Source organism: Colletotrichum jinshuiense, chromosome 3, assembly GCF_051148585.1.
Source record: "Colletotrichum jinshuiense chromosome 3, complete sequence".
Lineage (NCBI taxonomy): Eukaryota > Fungi > Ascomycota > Sordariomycetes > Glomerellales > Glomerellaceae > Colletotrichum > Colletotrichum jinshuiense.
In genome coordinates this window covers 1909898-1931895 of record NC_139310.1, presented here as the reverse complement: position 1 = coordinate 1931895, position 21998 = coordinate 1909898, and the positions used below count along the sequence as shown (strand labels likewise).

Sequence of the window (21998 nt, the reverse complement as noted above, 5' to 3'; positions counted from 1 at the left end):
GTGCAGTGCAGTGTAAGTGTAGTGCAGTGTAGTGTGTACGGGTTTGTTTTGGGGAGGGGGGTGGTTTCTTCCAATGGCATGCAAGTCGTGCGACCCGGGCCCTATTGGCCGGCTCGCTGGTCTCGGGAACGCTCAAACGTCTTGTTTTGTAGCAGAGAGGCTCTTGCGAGCGCTTCATCGTCGCGAGAATGAAGGATGACGACGGGTCAATTTCGCGAGGTCGAGGTGGCCTTGCACGTGTCGAGGGACCTTTCCGAGTATGGCATGCATCTCGCTCTCCCGCCGTGCGCGCCGTTGCCGTTGGCTGGCTGCCGCCGCTGTTGGCGGCTGACGTTGGGGGTTTTTTTGGGGGGTTTTTTTTTGGTGCTTCATCTTAGACGTACGTATTTCCCATACCTGCCTGCCGCAGCCCAGTCTTTTTTTTGGTGATTTCACTCTTGCGGGCCAGCGTGGTCTCAAACAAAAACACACCAAACACACCAAACACACCAAACCACCAGGAACGGCCTAGCCGGGACTCTGCTGGGCTTCTCGACCCGTTCGGGACGAGGGCGTGGTGGGAGACAACAACCGCGGGCCGTCAAGTCAAGGTCGACCCCGGGGGCAGCAAAACAACCACCCCCAAAATATGACAAGACGGACGGATCTGCCTTGGCTGGAATTATTTCTGTCTCTCTCTCTCACTCTCTCTCCCACCCACCTCGCTCGCGCCGGCTACCACGGGTGCGGGTTGCGGGTATTCCCATCAACCAAAATAGACTGGTTGGGACGGTCTGGTCGACACCCCCCGCCCTGCTGGTGCCCAGGCTTCGCGACCATCACGAGGCGGGCGGCCGATAGCAGACGCGTGATATCGGCGATGGGCGATGGGCGATGGAGGAGGGGTGGTGGTTTCCAGATAATTGGCAATGACAGGCATATACGCATGTTGCGCCCGGGTTCGAGAACGCGTTTACCTTTTGGTTTGGTTTGGGGGGGAGGGGGAGGGGTGGCGTGGCGTGGCCAGCGTCGACTCTACCTCAAACGCCCTGATGATGTTTCTTTATTAGAGGGAGTGCAATCTCGAGATGGACGCATTCCTGGATGATACGAGCCCTCCACCCCCCTCTCCCCCCCAATGTCGACGACGAGGACCAGGACCCAACCGGGGCGGCCCAATCGATGAGGCTCGTGGCAACCGCCAGCAACAGTCAAGTGCGCATCCCGGTTGCCAATAACCACCAACAAGCCAACCAACTCTTTTTCTGTATTTTCTCTTGGTGATTTCCGCTCGGCTTGCCCGCAATTTTAACTACGTTGCAGGCTATTCCCACTGCACAGTAGCGCGGGGACCCATCTTTCCACTCTGGCGCAATCAATCTGAAGCACGAGAGCCATCAGCCTTGGCTCTCGGGGTCTACCCGGCTCTCTCACTCTCTCACTCTCTCTCTGGCCCGCCCGCTCCTCGATCACGCGATACCCAAAGTAGAAGAGGCTAGAAACTCGGAATGATTGATTGCTGGCAAAAAAATAGAAAAATAATATAAAAAAGCGGCTAGAAAAACACACGGACCTGGTTCGCATAATTTCCCCGTCCGCAGGCTAAGAAAACTTCTGCACTGCACTAGGGTAGCATACACAGCACGTATATTGCGGGCGGAGCGAGATGGAGTGAGTGAGAGAGTGCGAGGCTCAAAAAATGGGTGCGAGATTCGGAATCCGTCGCGCAGCAGTAAGATTGCGAGCTCGCCTTGGCACCGTGAGAGGTAGATTCCGATCCGCGGGCGGGCCGGGGGTGTTTCTGCGGTCGTTGCCTCTTGAAGATGAAGGGTCCCCCGTTTGGGTGGGCTTCTGGAGGGGACGCGGATGCGCAGAATGCCGCCATATGGACGAAATGCGCCATTCATGATCCCGGCCTGCGCATCATATCAGCAAACCACCATAGTACCCTACCCCCGTGCCTTCGCCACAACCATCACCACCATCACCACCACCACCTTCCACACACCGCCTGCGGGCGAGGGCGAGGGTGGGGGAGGGGGGGAGTGGTTCTCGATTGTGATGTTCATGAGCGGCGGCGATGAGGGCTCCGTCACGTCAAATCATATCGTGCCGGGGTTGATCATCAGCGCTGCGCTTGGACGGACCCCTCCCCCCCATCGTGGGGATTGGCAGATCTGCTGCTGCGCGCGTGCGTATGTCAATCCCGAGTCAACGAAAGCCCGAGTCAAGGCACGCACGAAGTCATACGGCGGATGGGGCGTGACGGGGCCAGCACTGGGCAACTGCAGGCCATTGAGTTGGTGTTGTGCATCTCTAGCGGCGGGCTGCTTGTCTGTGTGTACGAGGGGAGAATGAGATATGGAGAGATATCCGTATCTGTCTGTATCTGTAGAGCAACAGAGTTTGCGCATGCGCCGGCCGTTGGCCATCAATGTCCACCAGCATCGGCGCCGGCCCCCCCTCATCACCACGGCGGGGCGATTCTTTGGTGTAGTGTATGTAGTCTTCGGTGAGGCGAGTCTTCCCAGCCAACAGACTTACACCGATACAAAGGGGGGGACCGACCGTCTTGGAAGCTCGTCGTCGTGTGAGCCCATTGGCCCCCCCGGTATGGAGCAGTAGTGTACATAGTAAGCAGCGGTCTGCAAAGTGCAAACGTAAACGGCCCCCAATTCCGACGCGTTTCCCTCGCCAGCCATGCTTCCCCAATCATCGCCCCCATGCACTCGCCATTTCTTTTTTTCTAATCCCATCAGCCGTCAAAACGTCGTTACCGCAGATACATGAGCCCCCTATCCCTGCCTTGCCGCCATATATCTGGTCCCCCCCCACCGCGCAGAACCACACAGTGAAAGGCTAAGACGAGGATACCTCGGACCACCCAGGTCGGCCCCGTACAGTGCCCCTCGCTTCACCGACGCAGATCTACGATTGTCTCTCGAGGTTCGCAGTTGCCGGGGTCGTGGTGGTTCGTTGAGCGGTCACTGGCTGAAGCAGGCCGCCCAGGGTGACAGGATCGGTGCATAAAGAGGCTGCGGTGCTTAGCGGTCTGTCCCCCCCCCTGGTCTTCTGCTCATTTCGCTTTTGGGAAGCTTCTCAACCTGCGACAGAGACCCCAGAGAAGATGCATGTGGGGTTCAGGTCAGCCGCCTGAGCATCCCTCCCCCTGTCGTCGTCTCTTTTCGTCCATTTCGCCCCCGCTACACGAACATTGGCCGGGTGGTTTTATGTAGGAAACATCAGAGAAGGGAAATCGCTGTGAACCAGCGTCGCAACCGTACCTCGCCGAGCCTGTACCTGCAGACGGCCATGCAAGATGCACCGCGCTGCGGCCGTCCTCCACTCATTTACCATTCCCCGGTCGGCTCTCGTTTCATATTTCGCGTCTTCGTCATCCGACTCTATCTATCTACCTATCTATCCATCTATCCCGCGCTCCCCCTTCTCGCGATGCTCAAAGGAGCAGCTGGCCCTGGGCGATCAGCTGGATACCCGAGGAAGCTCCATCGCATCTGCACGACATTGCAGAACAAGGAAACAAAATTTGGACAATGACATGATCTGAGACCTCTGACAGGCCCCCCCTCGAAGTTTAACGCCCACACAGTCTCGGGCTCCATCCCTCGGCCGAGGTCCCGAAATAGAGGACGAGTTGAGGTTTACTGGAGTAACAGCTGGGGACGCGGCAAGAAACACGGGGCGACTAGATGAGGAGAGGAGGAGAGGATAATAATAAAAAAATGAAAAATAAAAATAATAAACCTCAACATAATCAGCCAATGTCTAGATTTGCCTCGCATGTTCATGTCCACACGGGAGCCACCAATCATTTCCCAACGAGCGGGCTTTCACCCCTTTGCTGGCTCCCCCCCAGCTTATCTTGTCAGCCTTGCATGCGCCCACCGATGACTACGACGACGACGAAGTGAGAGAGTACTCCGTACGAGGGGGCGCGGTTATGGCTGCGATGAGGTGAGGCGTGGAGTGAAGGCTCCGAAGTCCTCCCAAGCTCTCCCCCCCGTCCAGCGTCGGCCTCTCTGTCCCCATCCGGACCCCCATCTCCTTTCCCCTGCAAACGGCCAAAATATTCCACACACCTCCACTTCAAAGGAAAAAAAAGGAGCAACCAAAGAAAACGTGAAAAAGAAAAAAAAAGAGCAGAAGCAAAAAAAGGGGTTTGCATTCGGTAGCGAGCCAACAGCCACCTCGTCTCCGTCCATTCTCCTCCACCCCATGCCTCCGCTCCCCTGTCATCTTAATTCTTGCCCGTTAAGATCGTCTCCCCCACAGCTGCTGAGCCCTCACCTCGGCGACGGGATAGGTCAAACCGCCCTGCCCTCCACCCCCTCCGGTCCGTCCCCATCGCGCCTATCAGCGACCGCGCCCGACCGCCTCCGTCCTCCGGGCTGCCCCTCGCAACCGCCGAGCCAAAAGAGTGGGACCTCCGCCTCCGATCCCTCGACCTCTGCCTCCGCTTCCCCTTTTCGCGCCTCATACAATTCTCCTCCTCACTCCCAACGGTGCAACCGGCCATCGCGCCACGCCTCCCCTTAGCCCCATTGCGACCGCCAGCCAACAAGCCCCCGTCAAGCCATCCAGCGAGGTACTTGTCCCTGGGCTGGCCCCTAACTGTGTGTACTGTGTGCGCTTCACCCCCCCCTCTAGGGCGGGAAACCAAGCCCGCTAGCCTCACGCCTACCGCCAGCTGCGACACTGGGGGAGAATAAGAGGCGCCGCCTAGAGAAGCCACCTAGAAACTTTTGCACCGCAAGCGTTGAGCACCCTGGGCCTCCGCCACGCCCCAAGGTGGGAGCGGCGGGCAAGCTGTAGCTATGCTTTGTCGCCCGTTTCTGCCCCATCGTCACATCCGGCCAGCTGGGAGAGCTGTGAAGCTGGTTGCGGGATTGCGAGACCGCGGGATGCGGCAACAAACGATTCCGGGCGGCCCCAGTACCCTGCCCCCGGGTCCATCCCCAGCCGTCGAGCTCGACACCGGCTCTTTCTTCTTCCCACGCGTCCGGTGCGAGTCGTCGGGCCAGAACCTGCAGTAGCCTCACAAAAGAACCCCCCTCTGCCACGCGCGCGGAAGGGGGGACGGGGGACGCCTCCTCGCGTGACGGACATGGCTGGGAGCGGACATGCCTTGTCGCGGTCCCTTTCAGCGGGCTGTGAGACATGGGGCGGCATACGGGCGGCCGGAGGCTGCGAGGCGGGCGGAGCGCCCCTCGCTCGAAAGCGGCCCTGCCTGCAGTGCTTCCATTCCGCACAGGCGTTTGGGCGGCGGCGGGCGGCAAGATTGCTGGAGATGAGCGACGGTTTCACTCATCTCACATCTCATCTCCCCCCCCCCCCCCCCCCAAAACCTTTGCCCTCATCGTGGAGACCAACATTGCGATAATCGAAGGGGGGGGATGAGGCGCGCGCAATCTCGAAGGCCGGCCCGCCACCAGCCCCACGCCGGGTCCGAGCCCCCGGAGCCCGAGCGCTCACACTCACACACACTCACATACACACACATAGTAATCAAAGTTGAGATGACATCTCTCAAGGCTGCCAGATTGCCTAGCCCACAAGGTGCCACGTTAGCGCGGCAGATGCCTGCGCCCAACGAGGGCACCGTGGCGTGAAGGCATCAAGGCCGACCCAGTGTCGTCCGAGCGGGCAATAGGACTAACCGGCTGGTCGAACGTCCGGTCGGCGGGAAAGGCGGACGCCGGATCGGGGGAGGGGCGACCCAGGGCAGACAGTGAACGGGGGGCGGCTCAGCGGTCGAGGGAAATGAGGCCATTGGGCGCCGCGCACCGGGAAACATCGTGGGTGCCTTGGGGTCGCGAGCTTTCGAGCCCACACCTATGAGAGGCCGCTTGCCTGATGGGGGCTCACGTCCGGGAGCGAGAGGGGGAGAGGCGCACTGCTAATCCTATTGGCAATATGCAGCTGCCATCGCGGGAAGCGCTGCCCCCCTTCAAGCCTGCTAGTGGCTTTCGAGCAGGCGTGACTGAGCTCCGGCAAGCTCTTGGGTGCCTGGCTTCGATCTGCGAAATTTCCTCATCTCTCCTCGCCTCTAGGTCGGTGGTGCTGTGGGGTCAGCCTTGCAACGTCGCGACGTTCGGGTTGTCTTAGTACTGGACTATTGCCCTTGGTTTAATTCGACCACTTGGGCCCCCTTCTCCAATGAGGCATTTCGTGCCCCTGGTGCCGCTCATCGCCGGTCTCTAGGGCGCCATGAGGCCAACTTGCGCGCATAATCAGCGAGAACGCCCGTCTTTTGCTCGAACGGTTTCGTGATTTGAAAAGGCTTAGATGCCCAGCATCCTGAGGTGACATCACATACACGCATATACACACACATATGTACACACACGCACACACGCGCGCAGACACGGTAACCAGGTCACAGGATTCAGAAGCCCCGGAGATGGCTTGACTAGCTATCACGACATCAGCCTGGGAATCTTCTTATACTGGAAGTGCCAGCCACCATAGCGGCCGCGAATGTCGCCCAGACGGTATCCCAAACTTTGCTCCCGGGGATGTGAGGGACATTTCAACCAGGCCGCGGGCACGGCCACGGCAGTCCGATGCAAGATGAGCAGCAGCGGGCCGCGGATGATCACGGGTGTTCTCGTCGCCGGAAAACTGACGTTTCATTCAATAGTGAGCCCATCGTCGACGGAAACAAGGGACCGCCCAAAGAGTCACAGGTCAAAGGGCCGGCAATTCCCAGGCTTTTCTGCGTTGTTGTCACCTGCAAGGCCCTCGGACGCAGCAAAGCACTGACGCTATAAGTGCCGTGCCCCCCTCATCTGCCTGGCGTGCATGGTGCCGCCTGGGCTTGCATTTCCGTGATGTTGACGTTTGTCACGTCTATCCGACCAGGGGCACGGGCGCCGCCAACCTCGCTGGACCGGGACGTGCTACGAACCTTTTGTGCTCTCTCTCTCTCCATCTGCTCCCCCAGCCCTCTCTGGCACGACCAGCCATATGACTGACCGGATGTATTGTGCTTTGCCGTCTCCGACCTCCTGATGACGATGTTCGGATGCCACGGGTAAGCGGGTCACCCCGATGAATCATCGCAAGTCCCGGGCACGGGGCGCTGGATACGAAGGCCAGCGTCGTGCGAGACCCTGGGATGTCGTGCGTGTTGGAAAACTACGCACTGGCGGCTGAGGTAGGGGTCTCGGTGATCGCGATCGTGCCGGATACGAGGTCGCGGATGGCACATTTGTTTGGCCTGAGGGGGTGCGGGCCAGGCAGGGAGGGGATGCCGGCACTGATGTTTCCATGTTGGATCTCTGGAAGCCTTGTGAGGTTCGTTGGTTTCTTCCCGTGCTTGTTTAGTCTTCTACGAGTTGTGCTGGACATATTTATGTCACGGAGGCGAGGTCAGATCAGATATGCGAGTACTCGTGCCACCAGCCCGCATCAACTTGACCATAACGGCACTGTCCAAGCAGCACATAACAACATAACTATATAGTTGTATAAGAACATAGTTAGCTAGAGAACGTACAATGGGGGTTTCATCTTATTCGTACACCGTAATCATACACCATAACCATACACCATAATCATACACTGTAATCATACTAATAATCATATGTCCCTCATCTCGCGTGACGAGGCTGAACCCGGTTCGAATAAACGCACTCCGGGGAACGGAATCCAGTGAGAAACCTTGACCCTGGGGTGTTCTTCTTACTGCCTTCGTCAACTCCCCCACATCTTTTCTGTTGGTCTGGGGAGAGCCGTGGCGCCCGACGAGATAACCAAGGTAGGGGCGCCTTTGGGAATCAAGGTACGTGGGGCCCGGGTACGACAGCGCGTATACGGATGCCAAACATGTGTTCCGGACAAAAAATGCACTTGCGGTGGTGCGATTCAGCTCCAATTTCACAGTCGAGATTCACACTACGTCAGTGGGAACGCGATATCTCGGTGACAATAGGGGGGAAGATGTGACCCGGCCGGGGGGCGCGCTTCCCATGGACATTAAGGAGTCTCTGATCGAAGGTCGAGTAGGGGCACCGGCAGAATCTTGGCTGCGGGTGAGAGCAACAGGCAATCTGCAGAAGAAGAAAGGGAGGAACTGTTCTGGCGTGTTCGAGTCAAGTCCTTTGCTCTAAGTGACGACTGAATCGCTGGTTCACGACGAAACCGTTGTGCTGGCCGTCGGCCAAGGTCATGAATGTTTGAAGAGCAAAAGGAAAAAAGAACTCCTCAGGAAATACAAACCGACTAATACTTGTCGAAGAATTTAGATGTTGTTGGGCAAGATTGCCTGATTGCCACGGTTATATTCCTTCGTCTTTCCGGCGCCGGTACTTTGCCGTCCGCTATAAGTGGCGTATGCGTCGGAGAGGCTTCGCTATAAGGTCTCAATATCTGCGCCTTTGATTCAATTGTCTGAGTCACGGCAGTTTATACATCTGCATAAATACTTGCGACACCGCCTCTGTTTACTTTCGTCGTCTTGACCCTGCGGGTCCTTTCACCGTCGCAAAGAGACCTTGTCTTGCTTGCCATGGTCATGGTGGTTGACCTCAGAGCAATGCCGATATTGGCAACCCACCTTGCACACTGAACACTGTATACCTCTCCTGATATCCAGTCACTCGTTGCCATGTCCTGGCTAAATTCTTGGTTGGACCCCATAATAACAAGGGCCAGACAAGGGGTCGGCGCGGTGTAGCGAAATGAAGCGACTTACACAGCCATTGCCCAGACGAGGAGCATATCTTGTCGGCCTCTCCAGCGTAGCAGCACTTGGAAATTTGAAAATTCCAATCTCATCAACCGCGGCAGTTTATTCCGGCGCCAGGCTGAACCTGCTGCCCTCGCCTAGAGGCCTGTTCGGTACTTTGGGACCCATGGCCTCCATTCGAGCGGGATACGACCTAGAGGGCGACCTTGTTAAAAATTCTTTCTCTTCTACATGGGGCCATGTTGTCATTGCAAGCTTCAATTCTGCGTCGTTTCTCGCAGGTCATCGAGATGAGCCTGACAGAGTTTTGAGGAATGAAATAGCACTTTGATAACGAGTACTAACCATGATGCAGACGTTGGAAGCCCGAATATCTAGATATTGATATGCAACGACTGGTTAGGATGAGCATTACGGGACAAAGAGCGCAATCGAAGAGTCCAATAGAACTGGGCAAAGGTTATCCATGTAAGTATAACTTTCAACCACGACACAGGAGCCGCAGCTTCTCTTCGAGGTTATCACTTTTCAGATGCGGACTCTGTCAGGCGTCTCTCGTCATCGACCGCGTCTTGAGGCTGGTGATTGGCCTTGGTTCCCTACGACATTGCAGGCATTGTTGCTATGTTTTGCAAAGACTGGCTAGCGTCGTATCTATTCCTAAAGTACGGCATCATAGAGAATTGCTCTGATATGACGACGGCGGAGTTTGAGCAACCATAGGCAAGTCCCACACGGCCCGGCGTGGCCCCGTTAGAAGCCCCGGCGACGGCCGGCGCTTCTTCTGGAACATGGCCACCAGAGGTCATCCTATTCGTCCAGTATACTGGAAGGTCATTCTAGTCAACTTGGCCCCGCCTGCTCTCCGTTCTACTCTGTTCTTTGCAACCATGGAACTATGCCAAGAAACTTGGCCGGTCTTCGACCTATAAGCACCTGTTCGTGTCTGGCCAGTGCTGCGTAGTCAACAGATGTCATCGAATGCGAATAGGATGTGCTCCTAGAAAGAGCACTTATTTTAACCACTTGAGAGCATAATGTCCCAGCTTCAAGATACCGACAGATGGCACTATACTTACTGATGGCCAAGGTCCACTTGAGTGTTCGGTCAGATCGCACATATACCTCGTAGGCGGGGAAATAAAGGATTGGCCAAACAGTCAATCATTCCATCAGGAAAAACACTAACAACCACATTATACATATTCGATTTCGTGATATCTGGGTATTTCGGCCGAGGACTGGCTCGTCCTCGGAACCATGCAGGTGATTGGAACACTTTCGGCCGGCGCTGGGGCCGGAACTCCTGCGCTACGGCACCCCGCTCCAGAAGTTGCGTGTTCGGGAATAAGATGTGCGGCAGCGGGTCGCGGCTATGCAGTAAGTCAGCTATGACATCGGCATCCTAAGTGCGGAGAAGATCACGAGATGGAGGGAGGGGGGATGAATATGATGCTCTGCAAGGTGTCGTTGACATCATCCCAACGCATCGCGTACCACTCAAAAAGTCCTTCACAAGTCGACAATCTGTCGGCGCACCACCACGTACGCAGAGTGCGGCGGAAACCCGAGACAATGAAGCGCATTCAACAAATCGGCAACCAGCTGTTGCAGGGCAAGCAGCCCGACAGCATGCCGCCCGCGTCCGCCAAATTCCACCTCAACGAGAACGGCATCCCGCCGTTCGAATCCCTCCCCCTCGGCAAGGACGACCCGAGGTTCTCGGCCTGGGGCCTCTACGGCGACAAGGACGAGCTGGGAACCCTGAACAGATTGACCGACGAGCGCGTCGCCGCCGCAGCCAAGAGTGAGATCAAGACGGGAGCAAGGTAACCCAACCCAGTCTGCCTCGCTTCACTTGCGTACTCTCTATTCACTCATCCACGCTTCAACAACCCCCTCCCCCCACTCACAATTCGTGAGAACAACGAACCTGACTGGGCAAAAGGGTCTCCCTGAACTGGTCTCTGGCCGCTCAGCCCGCCCCCTTCTTCGCCCGTCGTCCCTTCCATCACGACCTCTACCGCAAACACCCGCGCTTCGTCAACGACGACGTCTGGACCTTCAACTCCCAGTCCTCGTCGCAGTGGGACGGCCTCCGCCACTTTGGCTACCAAAAGGAGGAGATGTTTTACAACGGCATCACCATGGATGAGGTCCACGCCGTCGACGAGGACGGGAAGAGGTCGACGGTCAACGGCATCCAAGGTTAGTCGGTCCCCTCCCCTTCCACTTAGTCCAATGTTCCAAGTGCTCTCAAGACGACGAATGGACGGATGTGGCGTCAATGACAAAGTGCCAAACTCGAGCCTCCGAGGACTAACATGAGTTGGCAGCATGGCAAACGCATGGGATCGTCGGCAGAGGGATTCTCGTAGACTACCACAGCTGGCGCCTCGAGCAGAACATTCCCTACGACCCCTTCGACCGCGACTGCATCCCCGTCTCGGACCTGCAAGCCTGTCTCAAGGCGCAAGGCACCGAGGTAAAGTTTGGCGACATCCTACTAACACGGACAGGTAAAACCTTGAACCCTCCTTCTCTCTCTCCCCTCTCTCTTCCCTTCCTCTCTCACTCCCTCCCTCGATCTTCAATCTCCCGCCCTCGAACCGTCCACACATCTAACAACTCCCTCGCATAGGCTTCATGGCCGCACACGCCACAAAGTCCACCGCAGACCTCGAAACATACCGCACCGCCAACCCCCAGGTCTTCGGCGGCGTCGCCCAGTCCGAGGACACGCTCCGCTGGGTCTGGGACAACTTCTCCGCCGTCGCCGGCGACCAGCCCTCGTTCGAGTGCTGGCCCCACCGTGACCCGGCCTACTGGATGCACGAGGTCCTGCTGGCGGGCTGGGGCATGCCCATCGGCGAGCTCTTCGACCTCGAGGCGCTCGCCGAAAAGTGCAAGCAGGAAAAGAGGTGGAGCTTCTTCGTCACGAGCGAGCCGTGCAATGTCCCCGGCGGCGTTGCTAGGTAAGCAAGGCCCTTTTTGGTTCTGTGAGTACAGAATGCGTTTCAGTGTTGCTGACATGCAGTATAGTCCGCCCAATATTCTGGCGATATTTTGAATTCGGCTACTTCCCCTTTATTTTCTATTGTTTTCTTCTCTTTTCTTCTCTTTTCTTCTCTTTTCTTCTCTTTTCTTCTCTTTTCTTGTATTTTAAGGGATTGGCGTGATGCCGCTTTACATATTGTGAACCATAGTACGGAACCTCCTGGAGAGTTACTCACGCATGAATACCTGTGGGGGATTGCCACGCCCAAATGAACTGTGCCGACCAAATTATCATTGTGGCCTACCACGGCAGGGTACTAGGTTGAGCTCTCTCAGTGTTGTTATGTGGCAGCTATTCCAGATAAGCCATGTCTGATCCAATTAAAAGTCGGTTACGCACAGCTCATCGGTTTCAACTTATAAACAGCGTTGTCGGTCCAAGATCAGCAACAATGATCTGTAGCCATGATGGCGGTGTAGATTCCCAAAACCCGTGGGCACTTGACTTGAAATCGAAATGCTTTCGAAGTGTATTCGCATGTCAGCTTCCCTAGCTGAGCTAAGTTATTGAAACAGACCAAGCCTGACGCCCTAATGTGCTTTCAACCGCCGCAGGCCTCTATCACAAAAACATCCTCTACCGCAAAACTGCAGTCTCATCTCTTACGGTCGCTGGTGATGTGTCAGTAAAAAGCCCTTGCAATCCGGCAAACTGTCAATCGACTTACGTGCTCAATCTCCTAGACAATTGCTGCAACTTCTTATCGTTGGCCGCATCTTCGGCCGCCTTTTCCAACGCCTGCTTCCTCTCCTCCTCCTGGTGCTTGACAACCTCGTCGTGGCTCGGGGGGAGCCTCTCATTCTGCAAGTCAACCTTGCGGGCATCCTCGAATGTGTTGATGGCGTTCTTGATACCTTCGGCACCCAGCATCAGGGTGCCAGCGGGCAACCTACCGCCAGAAACGGTCTTGAGCTCAGTGACCCGCTCGGACTCTTCACGCAGCACCTGGAATACACGCGACAGACGGCCGATGGCCAAGATCTTGTTCTTGATCGCTCGTCTCTTGTACTCGATCGACTCGGGATCTTGCGAAGCGCCAGAGAGGGGCGGCGACATGGGGCCGGGTGACGTGGAGGAGGGAGTGGCGTCCTCCTTCAACTCCTCCTCGGAGCATGTGCTGAGAATGCCGATGAGCATGTCGGTGATCTTTTCACCGACGAAGGGCAGAGACCAGGTAAAGACATCCATAAAGTTGGGCAGCCAGTACGGGTGAGGCGTGCAGTTGAACTGTCGGATGTTCATGACGTTGTTCTCGTACTTGAGGACCGCGGCCTTGTTGTTGTAGACGTCGAGGTAATTCGGCGCGGAGAAGATCGTCATGACACTGGGGAAACCCGTGGTTCGAGTCTTGCGGTACATGCGGTAGCCCGCGTCTTGGGCCTCGTGGGCGCGAATGACGGAGAGAAGGTTGTTCTTCTCGAGGAATGCACACGCGGCCGGGTATGAGAAAAAGTAGGAGCATCCACGGACGTGGTTGTGCAGGAAGTAGTCGCTCGTCTTTTCCTGCCCGAAGTCCTCGAGAGGGTCAGCCCAGAGGATGTCGCACATGAGGCCTTGGGTGGGCGGCTCGCGGAAACGGTCAATCTACGCGATGCCTTGTTAGCTGGGCTGCGTATGCGACTAGGTCAAAAGCTGCGGCAACTCACGCTTCGCAGGTCGTCGAGGGTGTGCAGTTCAGGACTCAAACCGCCGTGGATACACAAGAACTGCTTGTTCATGACAGCGGCCAGGGGCAGGCAGCAGAAAGACTCCATGCAGGCCTCGTAGATGGCCTCGGAGTACTTGTGCTTGCATTCCAACTTGAAGGTGAAGTAATCGGTCAAGTGGCGACACTCGTGGTTGCCGCGAAGCAGCCACAGGGTCTTGGGGTAGTGGATCTTCAAGCACCACAGGTACAAGACGCACTCGATACTGAAGTATCCTCTGTCGACGTAGTCGCCAAGGAAAAGATACCGCGTCTCGGAGGGGTCGCCTCCGACTTCGAACAGCTTCATGAGATCGTAGTACTGGCCGTGGACATCACCACAAACGGTGATGGGCGCATCCATCTCGAGCAGGTTGGGCTCGGCGCGGAGCAGCTCAGTGGCCGTTCTAAGAATCCACAGGGCCTGCTCCTCGGTCAAACGACCTTCGCGGTAGAAGTGCTGCTTGAGGAAGTTGATGTTGGGCTTGGTGTGGGTTTCGTCCTCGAAGAACTGCTCGTCGGAGGGTGTGAACATGGCGGGAGCCTGAACATCTGTAGCAAGGAAATCGAGTTAGCGCTGATGAACGCAAGTTGAGGTTTGGCCGCACTCGAGCGAGTGGGGGATTGCAAAGCAGCAGATTGGCAACGATGACGGCGGGGCTGACGGTTGAAGACGATCAGATGGAGGATTCAGCGTACCTTTGCAGACTCGCTCCATGGTGTTCACTTGGGTGCCATCTTCCATGGTGTGGATGGTGAAGTCGATCTCGGGCAGCGGCTTCTTCTCGCGGATGGCGCGAATGGCATTGTCGACCTGCTGCTGGGTGCGACGTTCTTCGCCAGGCGCGCTGGCTCCCTCGGCGTCCATGATGGCTGGTGTGCTGGGGCGACGTAGGGGGTTCTGGTCGAGGGGCTCGGTCGGGTATCTGTGATGGATAGATGGAACAGAGCGGTGAGCGACGGGTGGGCGAGGACCAGCTCTGGATCGAGTCGCGATGGGGCCTGCAAAGAGGCGAGCTGGGCTGCGGCGAGTCGTTGGGCACGAGACAAGACCAGGCGAGGCAATGCGAGGCGAGGCGAGGGGTAAAAATTGAGGTGAGGAAAGATAGGGCTGAGAAGGGGAGAGTTGGGTGAAGGGAATGGACAGGATGGGATGCACTCGGCCAGGTCCAGTCCCCAGTCCTCGCTACGCTAGCACGGGAGGCGTGCACGCTGTAGTGGTGCTGCTGGGAGGGAGCTGGTTATGCTGGGCATGCTGGGGTAAGGTAGTGCAGGCCAGCCACTGATAGCATCAAATGCTGCTGCTACTTGCTGCTGCTGTTGCTGGCGCTGCTGAGGTGTGCGTTCCCAGCTCCAGCTTACCTCAGATGAATTGGCAGGTGGCAGAAGCCAAGTGCCCGCGGGCGGCGGAACGTCCAAGTACCGGTACACGACAGCAGCATTTGGTCAAGAGCGATAGCAAGTACCGGATACAAATACCCCACTGTTTTTTTCGTATCGAGAGGCGAGAGGCGGCCGTAGCCTGTCAGAGGCGTCCAGTTGCCTCTTCTGCCCCCACTTTGCAGAAGAAAACGCGAGGTACGTACCCTACGACCTTCCCCTCCCCCTCATCCATCCATGACCGGCGGCGCTTTTTCCACTTTGCTCAGCTTTAATTGCGGCACCGTTCAGTTGTGGTCTGGTCTGCCTCGGGGAACTGCCTTGGGCAAATATCGTGATTCGCATTGGTCACAGTCAATCACAAGCCCCTCCTCCATCCTACTCGGCATCTTTTATACGGCACAGTCCTGCGAGAGACCCTGATGTGTACGAATAGAAAGCTTCGACTGGAATTACTGTCTCTTCTATCGTCTAAGTGTCTGTCTAGACTCTACCTTTTCGGTTCTGTTCTTCAACTGCCCCTTACGGTCCATGCCCGCGTGGTATCTTCCGGCATTCCATCGCTGTTGGTTCGGGGGCCCCAACCTTGACTGACCGAAGGCCATGCTCGACTCCTGCAACAGCAGTCGAGCCAATGAACCGCCAAACATCAAGCGAGCTCCGGCTCGGCCTTTCGGCTGGCACACAGCGTTCCGAGCTCCACGCGAGCCGCCCAAGGGTCTTTGCAGTGTTGCCTCCACTTTCCTTCTCAGGAGACACAACCTGTCGTTTATTTCTTGGGGTATCATCATTCGTTTCCTTTAAGGCAAGCAGTAACCTCCATCGACGACAAGGTCGGCACCGGTCGTGTATGAAGCGGCATCCGAGGCGAGATACAGGTAAGCGCCCTTGAGCTCGCCAGCCTCTCCCTCACGTCTGTTACCAAAGTCAGCAAAGCAAGCTCGCATCGATAGATCCGTCTTGGCCACTTACCCCATGGGAGTCTTGTTCTTCCACTGCCTCTTGGCCTCGGCACCAGCAAAGGCAGAAATCTCGGTCTTGATGTATCCGGGCGAGATGGTGTTGGCGCGGGCAAAATCAACCCACTCGACAGCCAAGCTCTTGCCTGATTGACTTGTTAGCTTCGAATTACCCACAGAAACCCACAGCACTTACACAGGTGGATGACACCCGCCTTGGAGGCGTTGTACACCGCCTGAGCTTGCGGCACGTTGACAATGTGGCCACTCATGCTGGCAGTCGCAATGAAGCTGCCATAGGTGAAGCCCTCGAGCTTCTTGCCATCAATCGTCGTGCCCTCCTTCTTCTGTCGGCGAAAGTGCGCGCCCGCGACCTGGGCGCAGTAAATGGTGCCGTTGAGGTTGACGGACATGACCCGATCAGCCACGTCCATGGGGCCGTCGATCAAGGGGCCCTCCTCCCACGCAATGCCCGAGTTGGCGACAAAGATGTCGAGGCGGCCGTTGAACTCGGAGACAATCTGCTGGACCGACTCCTGAATGGCCTGGTGAGAGGTGACGTTGACCTGGTACGCCTTGCCTGGGGGTGAGAGTCAGCAACCTTCAACAACGCTTATCGCTCAACCAACTGAGACGCACACTTGACGCCGTATTCCTTCTCGATCTCGGCAGCACGGTCCAGGGCGCTCTTGTTGTTGTTGTACCAGATGGCCACGTTGGCGCCAGCCTCGGCATAGGCGTGGGCGACCTGCAAGCCAATACCAGCGCCAGCACCAGAGACAATGGCTGTCTTTCCCTTGAGCGAGAAGAGGGGCAGCACACGACCGCTGGCCGGGGCCACAGTGGCATCGTGCTTGAAATGTCCGTCCTTGTCCGTCATGTTTACGATGGTGGTGGAAAATGGCTGAAATCTAGCGGTTTTGCTGGCGGTTGCGGCACGAGGGACACATAGAACTCGTGGCCGCGAGATGGCGGCGCGAAGAACGGAGCCGTACATATTTATTAAGAGGCGACAGGAAGTATATGCCGCAAGAGGCTTGTTTGAATTGACGCGACAGGGTTCGGGGAGATGATTCACCGCAATCTAAAGATATTGACGATTCCACTCGACAACCCTGGAGAGAGGGCGAGGGGATACCCAATACTAATACTAATCGGTTCATGCGCCTGGGCCAACGGAACAATCTCGAGCGAGGTGACGATGTGGAGCTTGACACCCTACGCTCGGATGGAGGGGTCAATGGAAGCGCCAGAAGCCAGCAGCGTGTGTGCGTTGTCTCATTAGCATCGACACCGTCCATGGCCCTAGAGACGGCACTGAGCAGATCCGTTGGAGAATCTCCCTACCTGCATGTCGCATGTGCTCTTCACCCTCGGGTGCCGCCGAACCATGTGGGGTGGAGGAACACTGGGTGTGCCATAGGGCCCGAGTTTCGGGGCTATTCGGGTCTCATTGCTCCAGATTGGGTCGTTTCGAACATGCGAAAGTCGATTTAACCGCGGAATGCTCATGGCGCTGGGGGATCCAGGGTGCCTGAATCGCGGGGCCGTCGAGACTAAAAACATCCCCGCCTTGACTCAACTGGCGCGCTTCAAGTTACAGCCGCTTAAAATACAGGGACACCCAAACACGAGACCTGCCAGAATGGGACCGCCAAAACGCCGACGATACCAGGGGTGGTGGCGAGTGCTCTACACCTCCATTTTCCAGCACAACCACGGCCGAGAACCTTCCCAAGTCATGTCGGGTGCAACTCTCCATCAGATTAAATACCCTTGCTATGCGGCTCTTCAGCCAACAACCTGGTTCAAAACATGCTCGCGGGGAAAGTTTGTGTTTCTCCAGCGCGATATAAAGTCGTCTCGGTTGACTGGGGTTGTCAGTTTTGTTTTGACTCTTCAGACGGATCTTTGAGGCAACTCACTGTATGCGCCGGCAATGCGCCTTCTCCCCTCGAAAGCACTTCGGCCGTGCATCACTCGCCAGTTGTCAAAGACTGAAGGGCATAATGGTTAGCAATCGGCCAGCAGTACGCATGACTTTTTGTTTCGTGGCACTCACTCAACACCTGGCCGGGTTTCAACTGCACCCAATACTCAACATCCGGTCTCCGGAGGATGGCGTCCCACTTTCGAGCTGCCGCGTACCACTGGGTCGGTGAGACGTCTTTGGTGAACGGCACAACACCCCGATCGTCATTGTTCCACCGCACCCGATGCAACTTGCCCGTCTCCTCGTCTACCTCGAGCACGGGGTACCTCCTGTCGGGAGATATCGTGATGCCCTTGTTACCGCTCGCGTGCCAGGGCAGGCGCACCTTTGAAAGAATTTCGTACGCTTTAGGTTCCTCCTTCAACAAGACCTGGGCCGCGAAGAAAGCGTCGACGAGGAGCGACTCTCCTCCCAGCTTGCCGTCACTGGGGCCAGCCTGCGATGGTGGGGCCTGGTGCGAGAGCATGTGGAAGGCCTGCAGGCCGGACGGGTCCGTGAAGTACGTGTTGTCCGTGTGAGCAGGCAGGGCGATGTTGGTGTAGGCGGTGTCGGCCATGGCCAGGTCCGGGATGAAGTCATAGAACCCGCCGTAGTGGGTTTCGCGGATGAAGGCGATCTTCTCCAGAACGCGCTGCGTGGCCTCGGGAGTCTCAAAGGGAGTCCCGTCGACGAAGGCGAAGCCATACTCTCGCTGCGGGGTGTCAGCCAACACGAAGGCGCATGAACAAGCGACCTAGCTTACAATGAGGTTTGTCAACTTTGCGATGCCCGACTCATCCTCCGAGGTCATGAGATGGCTGTAGTCCACCACGGGGCGTCTGTTGGCAATATCGGAGCCCCAGAAATGGTAACTGAATATTGTCAACGGTTCCGAACCTCTCCTTGCGAATGGGTAACGCCCTTACCTGACTTGCTCCGGGCTACGGTGATCATTCTGCAGGTAATGTTTGATGAACTGCCAGGGGTAGAAACTCTGATGGCCATCCTGCTCCCCTGTTTTCTCATCTTCGTTAATCCGATGTTCCCACACACACAGACGTGGGGCAGGTTATTTATGAACTCACATGTCACACTGATTCCTTGCTTCTCTGACTTGATGTCTGAAGGGCGGATGTCTTCGCTTATCTACGATTTCCATGACGTTGTTAGTTGGGCAGTCTTTGGGGTTGCAGTGAGATGAAGGTGACATACGGCGTATGTGTCGAAGTTTCTTTGTGTGGTGTCTTGATTCACGCACTGGCTACACCTGCAGTTGTCTCTGGGAGCAACTGTCAGTTGGCTGGGCATCTTACGTTTGCGGTTGTTGCGCAACATACCTTAACCAAAAGTGCGGGCTGAGAGAGGTCAATGTCAGTTGGCCATCTTTGAGGGTGATACACAACACGTTACGCAGCACGGCTTTTCGTTCATCGTGAAGAGTCGATGGCCCCCGCAGCTGAGGAGAAGAGGAAACGGGTAACTGGTAACTTACAGAGTCGATCTACGCGCGGGACCATCTGCCAGCCCGTCGACTTGGATACCGTCCTTGCCAATTTTGACGTCGAACTGCTGAAACCGGGCGGCGGTTGTGGAGAGATGTCTTGCATATCCATGGTAGGCCGTGGTTGCGGTGGTAATGCGGGGTGATACTGCTCCAAATGCAGCGGCGCGTCTGAATCGGGGGAAAAGAGAACAGATGTGAGACCTTCACGTGCCATAACTCCAACGTCTGTGGCAAGTTGCGGGAAAACCACGTACCTCGCGGCTCGAGAGCCAATGTTTCTTAGAGGAAGCATCATAATATTCGGGTTCAACTGGGGGGAGGTTGTGTGGGATTCAAGATATGATTCACAGGCAAAGTCGGCCAGGTTTGAACACGAGAAGGTGGGTTTGGGCTTGGGTCGGGTGGTTTTGAAGGTTTGTCGTTTGGGAAATGCGACGGGATCTCGGGATGGAGCGTGAGAAACGTGGGGTCAAAGACTTGTTGGTCTGGGGGGCTGGAGAGGGTGCCCCAGAGAGGCCCACACACACATGCTCGCCCCCTTCGAGATGCCTGGAGGGCGCCGAAGATGCTGTGGTTTTGCGCTGATATCAGCTGATAACAGGAAACGCCCCAGCACCCTTACAGCATTTACAGCTCTTTGTTGGCCTGCAACGTCGACGGCGGCATGGGGTCTCGGGCCTCGGGCCAAGTGTCAAAGCCTGGTGGTGGCTGTCACTCGACCATGAAAGAAACGGGCAAAACCCGACAAAAACTCGACCTGGAACGCGGCATTGTCTTGTGCTCCATCCTATCGAAAATGGTCGCCAAGCTCCTTTGTCCTTAGCAATGCGCAGTTTTGCCCTCTCCACTGCGCTAGGGTCGCCATCACGCTGAGATAAGAGAGCTGGCCGCTACGGTGGGATCGCACATTCAGACCGCGGACAACAATTCCCTCCGCAATATACAGGCAGCCCGCTTTCCCTTTTCCCCGGTCTTGATCGGACCTTGAGGTCACGGCGTGCCGCTGTAGATGCAGACCGGCTGATGGAAACGTCTTGCTCAGCGCCCGGGGCCGCATCGTCTTTGACCTCGGGTTCCCCCACCGGAAGCCAGGTTTTGACAGGGGAGAAGGACATCATGATGAGGTCCCGCGCATCTTCTCCGGTCCGGTGGGACGGAGGAAAAGACATGGGCGAACAGCGCGTCCATGCCCGCACCAGCAAGGAGCCTAAACTGCATTTCCATGTACTCGGCTTGGTGCGCCGATGGAATTACAGCTGTGAACGTAAGATCAGCGTTGTAGGCTAACTGCAACATCGCATGTTTGAATTTTTGGGCGTTCGCTCCTAAGAACTTGGGTTTTTGTCCAGTAGAGGTACAGGAAACGATAGGGTGCCAATGGGTTGACGATATCATCATCATTCGACAGTGTGAGAGTACGGTTACACTGAGATCATTCATGAGATGGTGGGACTATATGAGGATGATGATGCGTCCATAACCTTTTACGCCAAACAAATTAACACTATAATCTGAACGCCGCTCCGTGCTCCTCCCGGAGCTCGGTCCCGGGCCGTCTCCGCACGTCCCGCGGGCCCGTGAATGCCGTGCCGTCATGCCCCGACCAGTACCTGCCGTTTTGTCCCCGAGGCGGCCAACAAATTTGCTTCGTGCGAAACCCTACAATCCAACCAACCAAAAAAAAAAAAAAAAAGAGGCTAGGTTTGCGGCAGGGGGATGCGAATGGCTCGAGAGGATGTGACGCTAAAGGGTCGGCTTGCAACGTGTGGGAGCGAGCAGATTGTGGAACCCTTTCCGTCCCTAGCCGTTTGCCAGCCGCTAGTTATTGTGGACGCTGAGAGGGTGCGATAAGAAATCCCATGGAATGCCTCTTTGTTGCTTTTGTCGGTTCCCTTCACCCATCGCCTCGTAGCTCCGCCTATGTCTCTCAGTTGCTGCCCATCGGTCCATCCGACATTTGGCTCGGTCAGTGAATGAGTGGCCTGCCCCTTCCAGCGTCAAATTCTTTTTTTTTATTGAAAAAAAAATGGAGAATCCGCCACGTCGTCAAGGAGGAGAGGAAGTATGCCTCGCTTCGCCCACGTTGTCTGATCGCCTCCTCCAGACCGCTCCTGGGGGCCCTTTTGCGACCTAGGAACCGCACTGGTGGCGTTCCTGGGAGAAATAGCCGCCGTGACCGTCCTCTCGGGACTTGGGCTTCTCTGCCGCCTCATCGACAACCACCCGAACCCCGGAGCCTGCATCGTGGCAGCATGGGGGGTGACCTGAACCCTGCCACCTGTCTTTCAGGGACAAGCGCCGGAATTCGTAGCCGGCTTCTCACGTCTTCAATCGCCCACTTGGGATTTTCCTCAAGAAGAAGGCTCCAACACTCAGGTTTCCCGCCTGTCTGTCCATTCACATGACTTAGGCGGTCCCGACGCAGTGGTTCAGATGCCTGTCCGTCTCCGTTTGCTGTCTCGCCTCCTGCAGGCCGGCGTTGGTGTTGGACGTCAGTATCTTGTGTCGCGCGTAGACGGCCCTTCTCATTGGGCACGCTTGGCGACGAGCAGAGCGCGACGGACGTTCATTGAACACCGCCAACCCCATTATCGCGGCAGATTCTTTCCTGCTGTTGGTTGGGCTGCCAGCTCGTGAGCCAGCAAACGTTGTGCGCGTTCGACTGCTGACATGCATGAGATAAGATGGTGATATACAGTCCTGCCCCTCTCCGGACCTGATCCTGCCGGGTGGCTTTCGTGAGAATCTAATG

General features: G+C 56.6%; 4 protein-coding genes across 4 annotated transcripts; 1 reads left to right on the top strand and 3 right to left on the bottom strand.

Annotated features, from left to right (window-relative positions):
• Nucleotides 1-10264: 10264 nt before the first annotated feature.
• EsH8_III_000549 (uncharacterized protein) lies at nucleotides 10265-11759 on the top strand (the record flags this gene model as incomplete). Its single annotated transcript, XM_083262274.1, has 5 exons — nucleotides 10265-10518; nucleotides 10638-10897; nucleotides 11026-11208; nucleotides 11331-11664; nucleotides 11732-11759. The coding sequence occupies 5 exons, from the start codon at nucleotides 10265-10267 to the stop codon at nucleotides 11757-11759; spliced, it is 1059 nt and encodes a 352-aa protein (XP_083122761.1).
• Nucleotides 11760-12342: 583 nt separating this feature from the next.
• On the bottom strand, nucleotides 12343-14299 carry EsH8_III_000548 (serine/threonine-protein phosphatase 2B catalytic subunit; the record flags this gene model as incomplete). The annotated part of the gene is made up of 4 exons (XM_083262273.1): nucleotides 12343-12358; nucleotides 12415-13331; nucleotides 13394-13983; nucleotides 14131-14299. 4 exons carry the CDS (start codon nucleotides 14297-14299, stop codon nucleotides 12343-12345), a joined length of 1692 nt encoding a protein of 563 aa, XP_083122760.1.
• A 1312-nt stretch (nucleotides 14300-15611) lies between these two features.
• On the bottom strand, nucleotides 15612-16767 carry EsH8_III_000547 (uncharacterized protein; the record flags this gene model as incomplete). Its single annotated transcript, XM_083262272.1, has 4 exons — nucleotides 15612-15726; nucleotides 15784-15916; nucleotides 15967-16350; nucleotides 16410-16767. 4 exons carry the CDS (start codon nucleotides 16765-16767, stop codon nucleotides 15612-15614), a joined length of 990 nt encoding a protein of 329 aa, XP_083122759.1.
• Nucleotides 16768-17561: 794 nt separating this feature from the next.
• Nucleotides 17562-19541, bottom strand: EsH8_III_000546 (uncharacterized protein; the record flags this gene model as incomplete). Its single annotated transcript, XM_083262271.1, has 10 exons — nucleotides 17562-17641; nucleotides 17696-17767; nucleotides 17833-18454; nucleotides 18506-18614; nucleotides 18669-18756; nucleotides 18828-18888; nucleotides 18955-19021; nucleotides 19080-19097; nucleotides 19235-19414; nucleotides 19501-19541. 10 exons carry the CDS (start codon nucleotides 19539-19541, stop codon nucleotides 17562-17564), a joined length of 1338 nt encoding a protein of 445 aa, XP_083122758.1.
• Between the last annotated feature and the right edge of the window lie 2457 nt (nucleotides 19542-21998).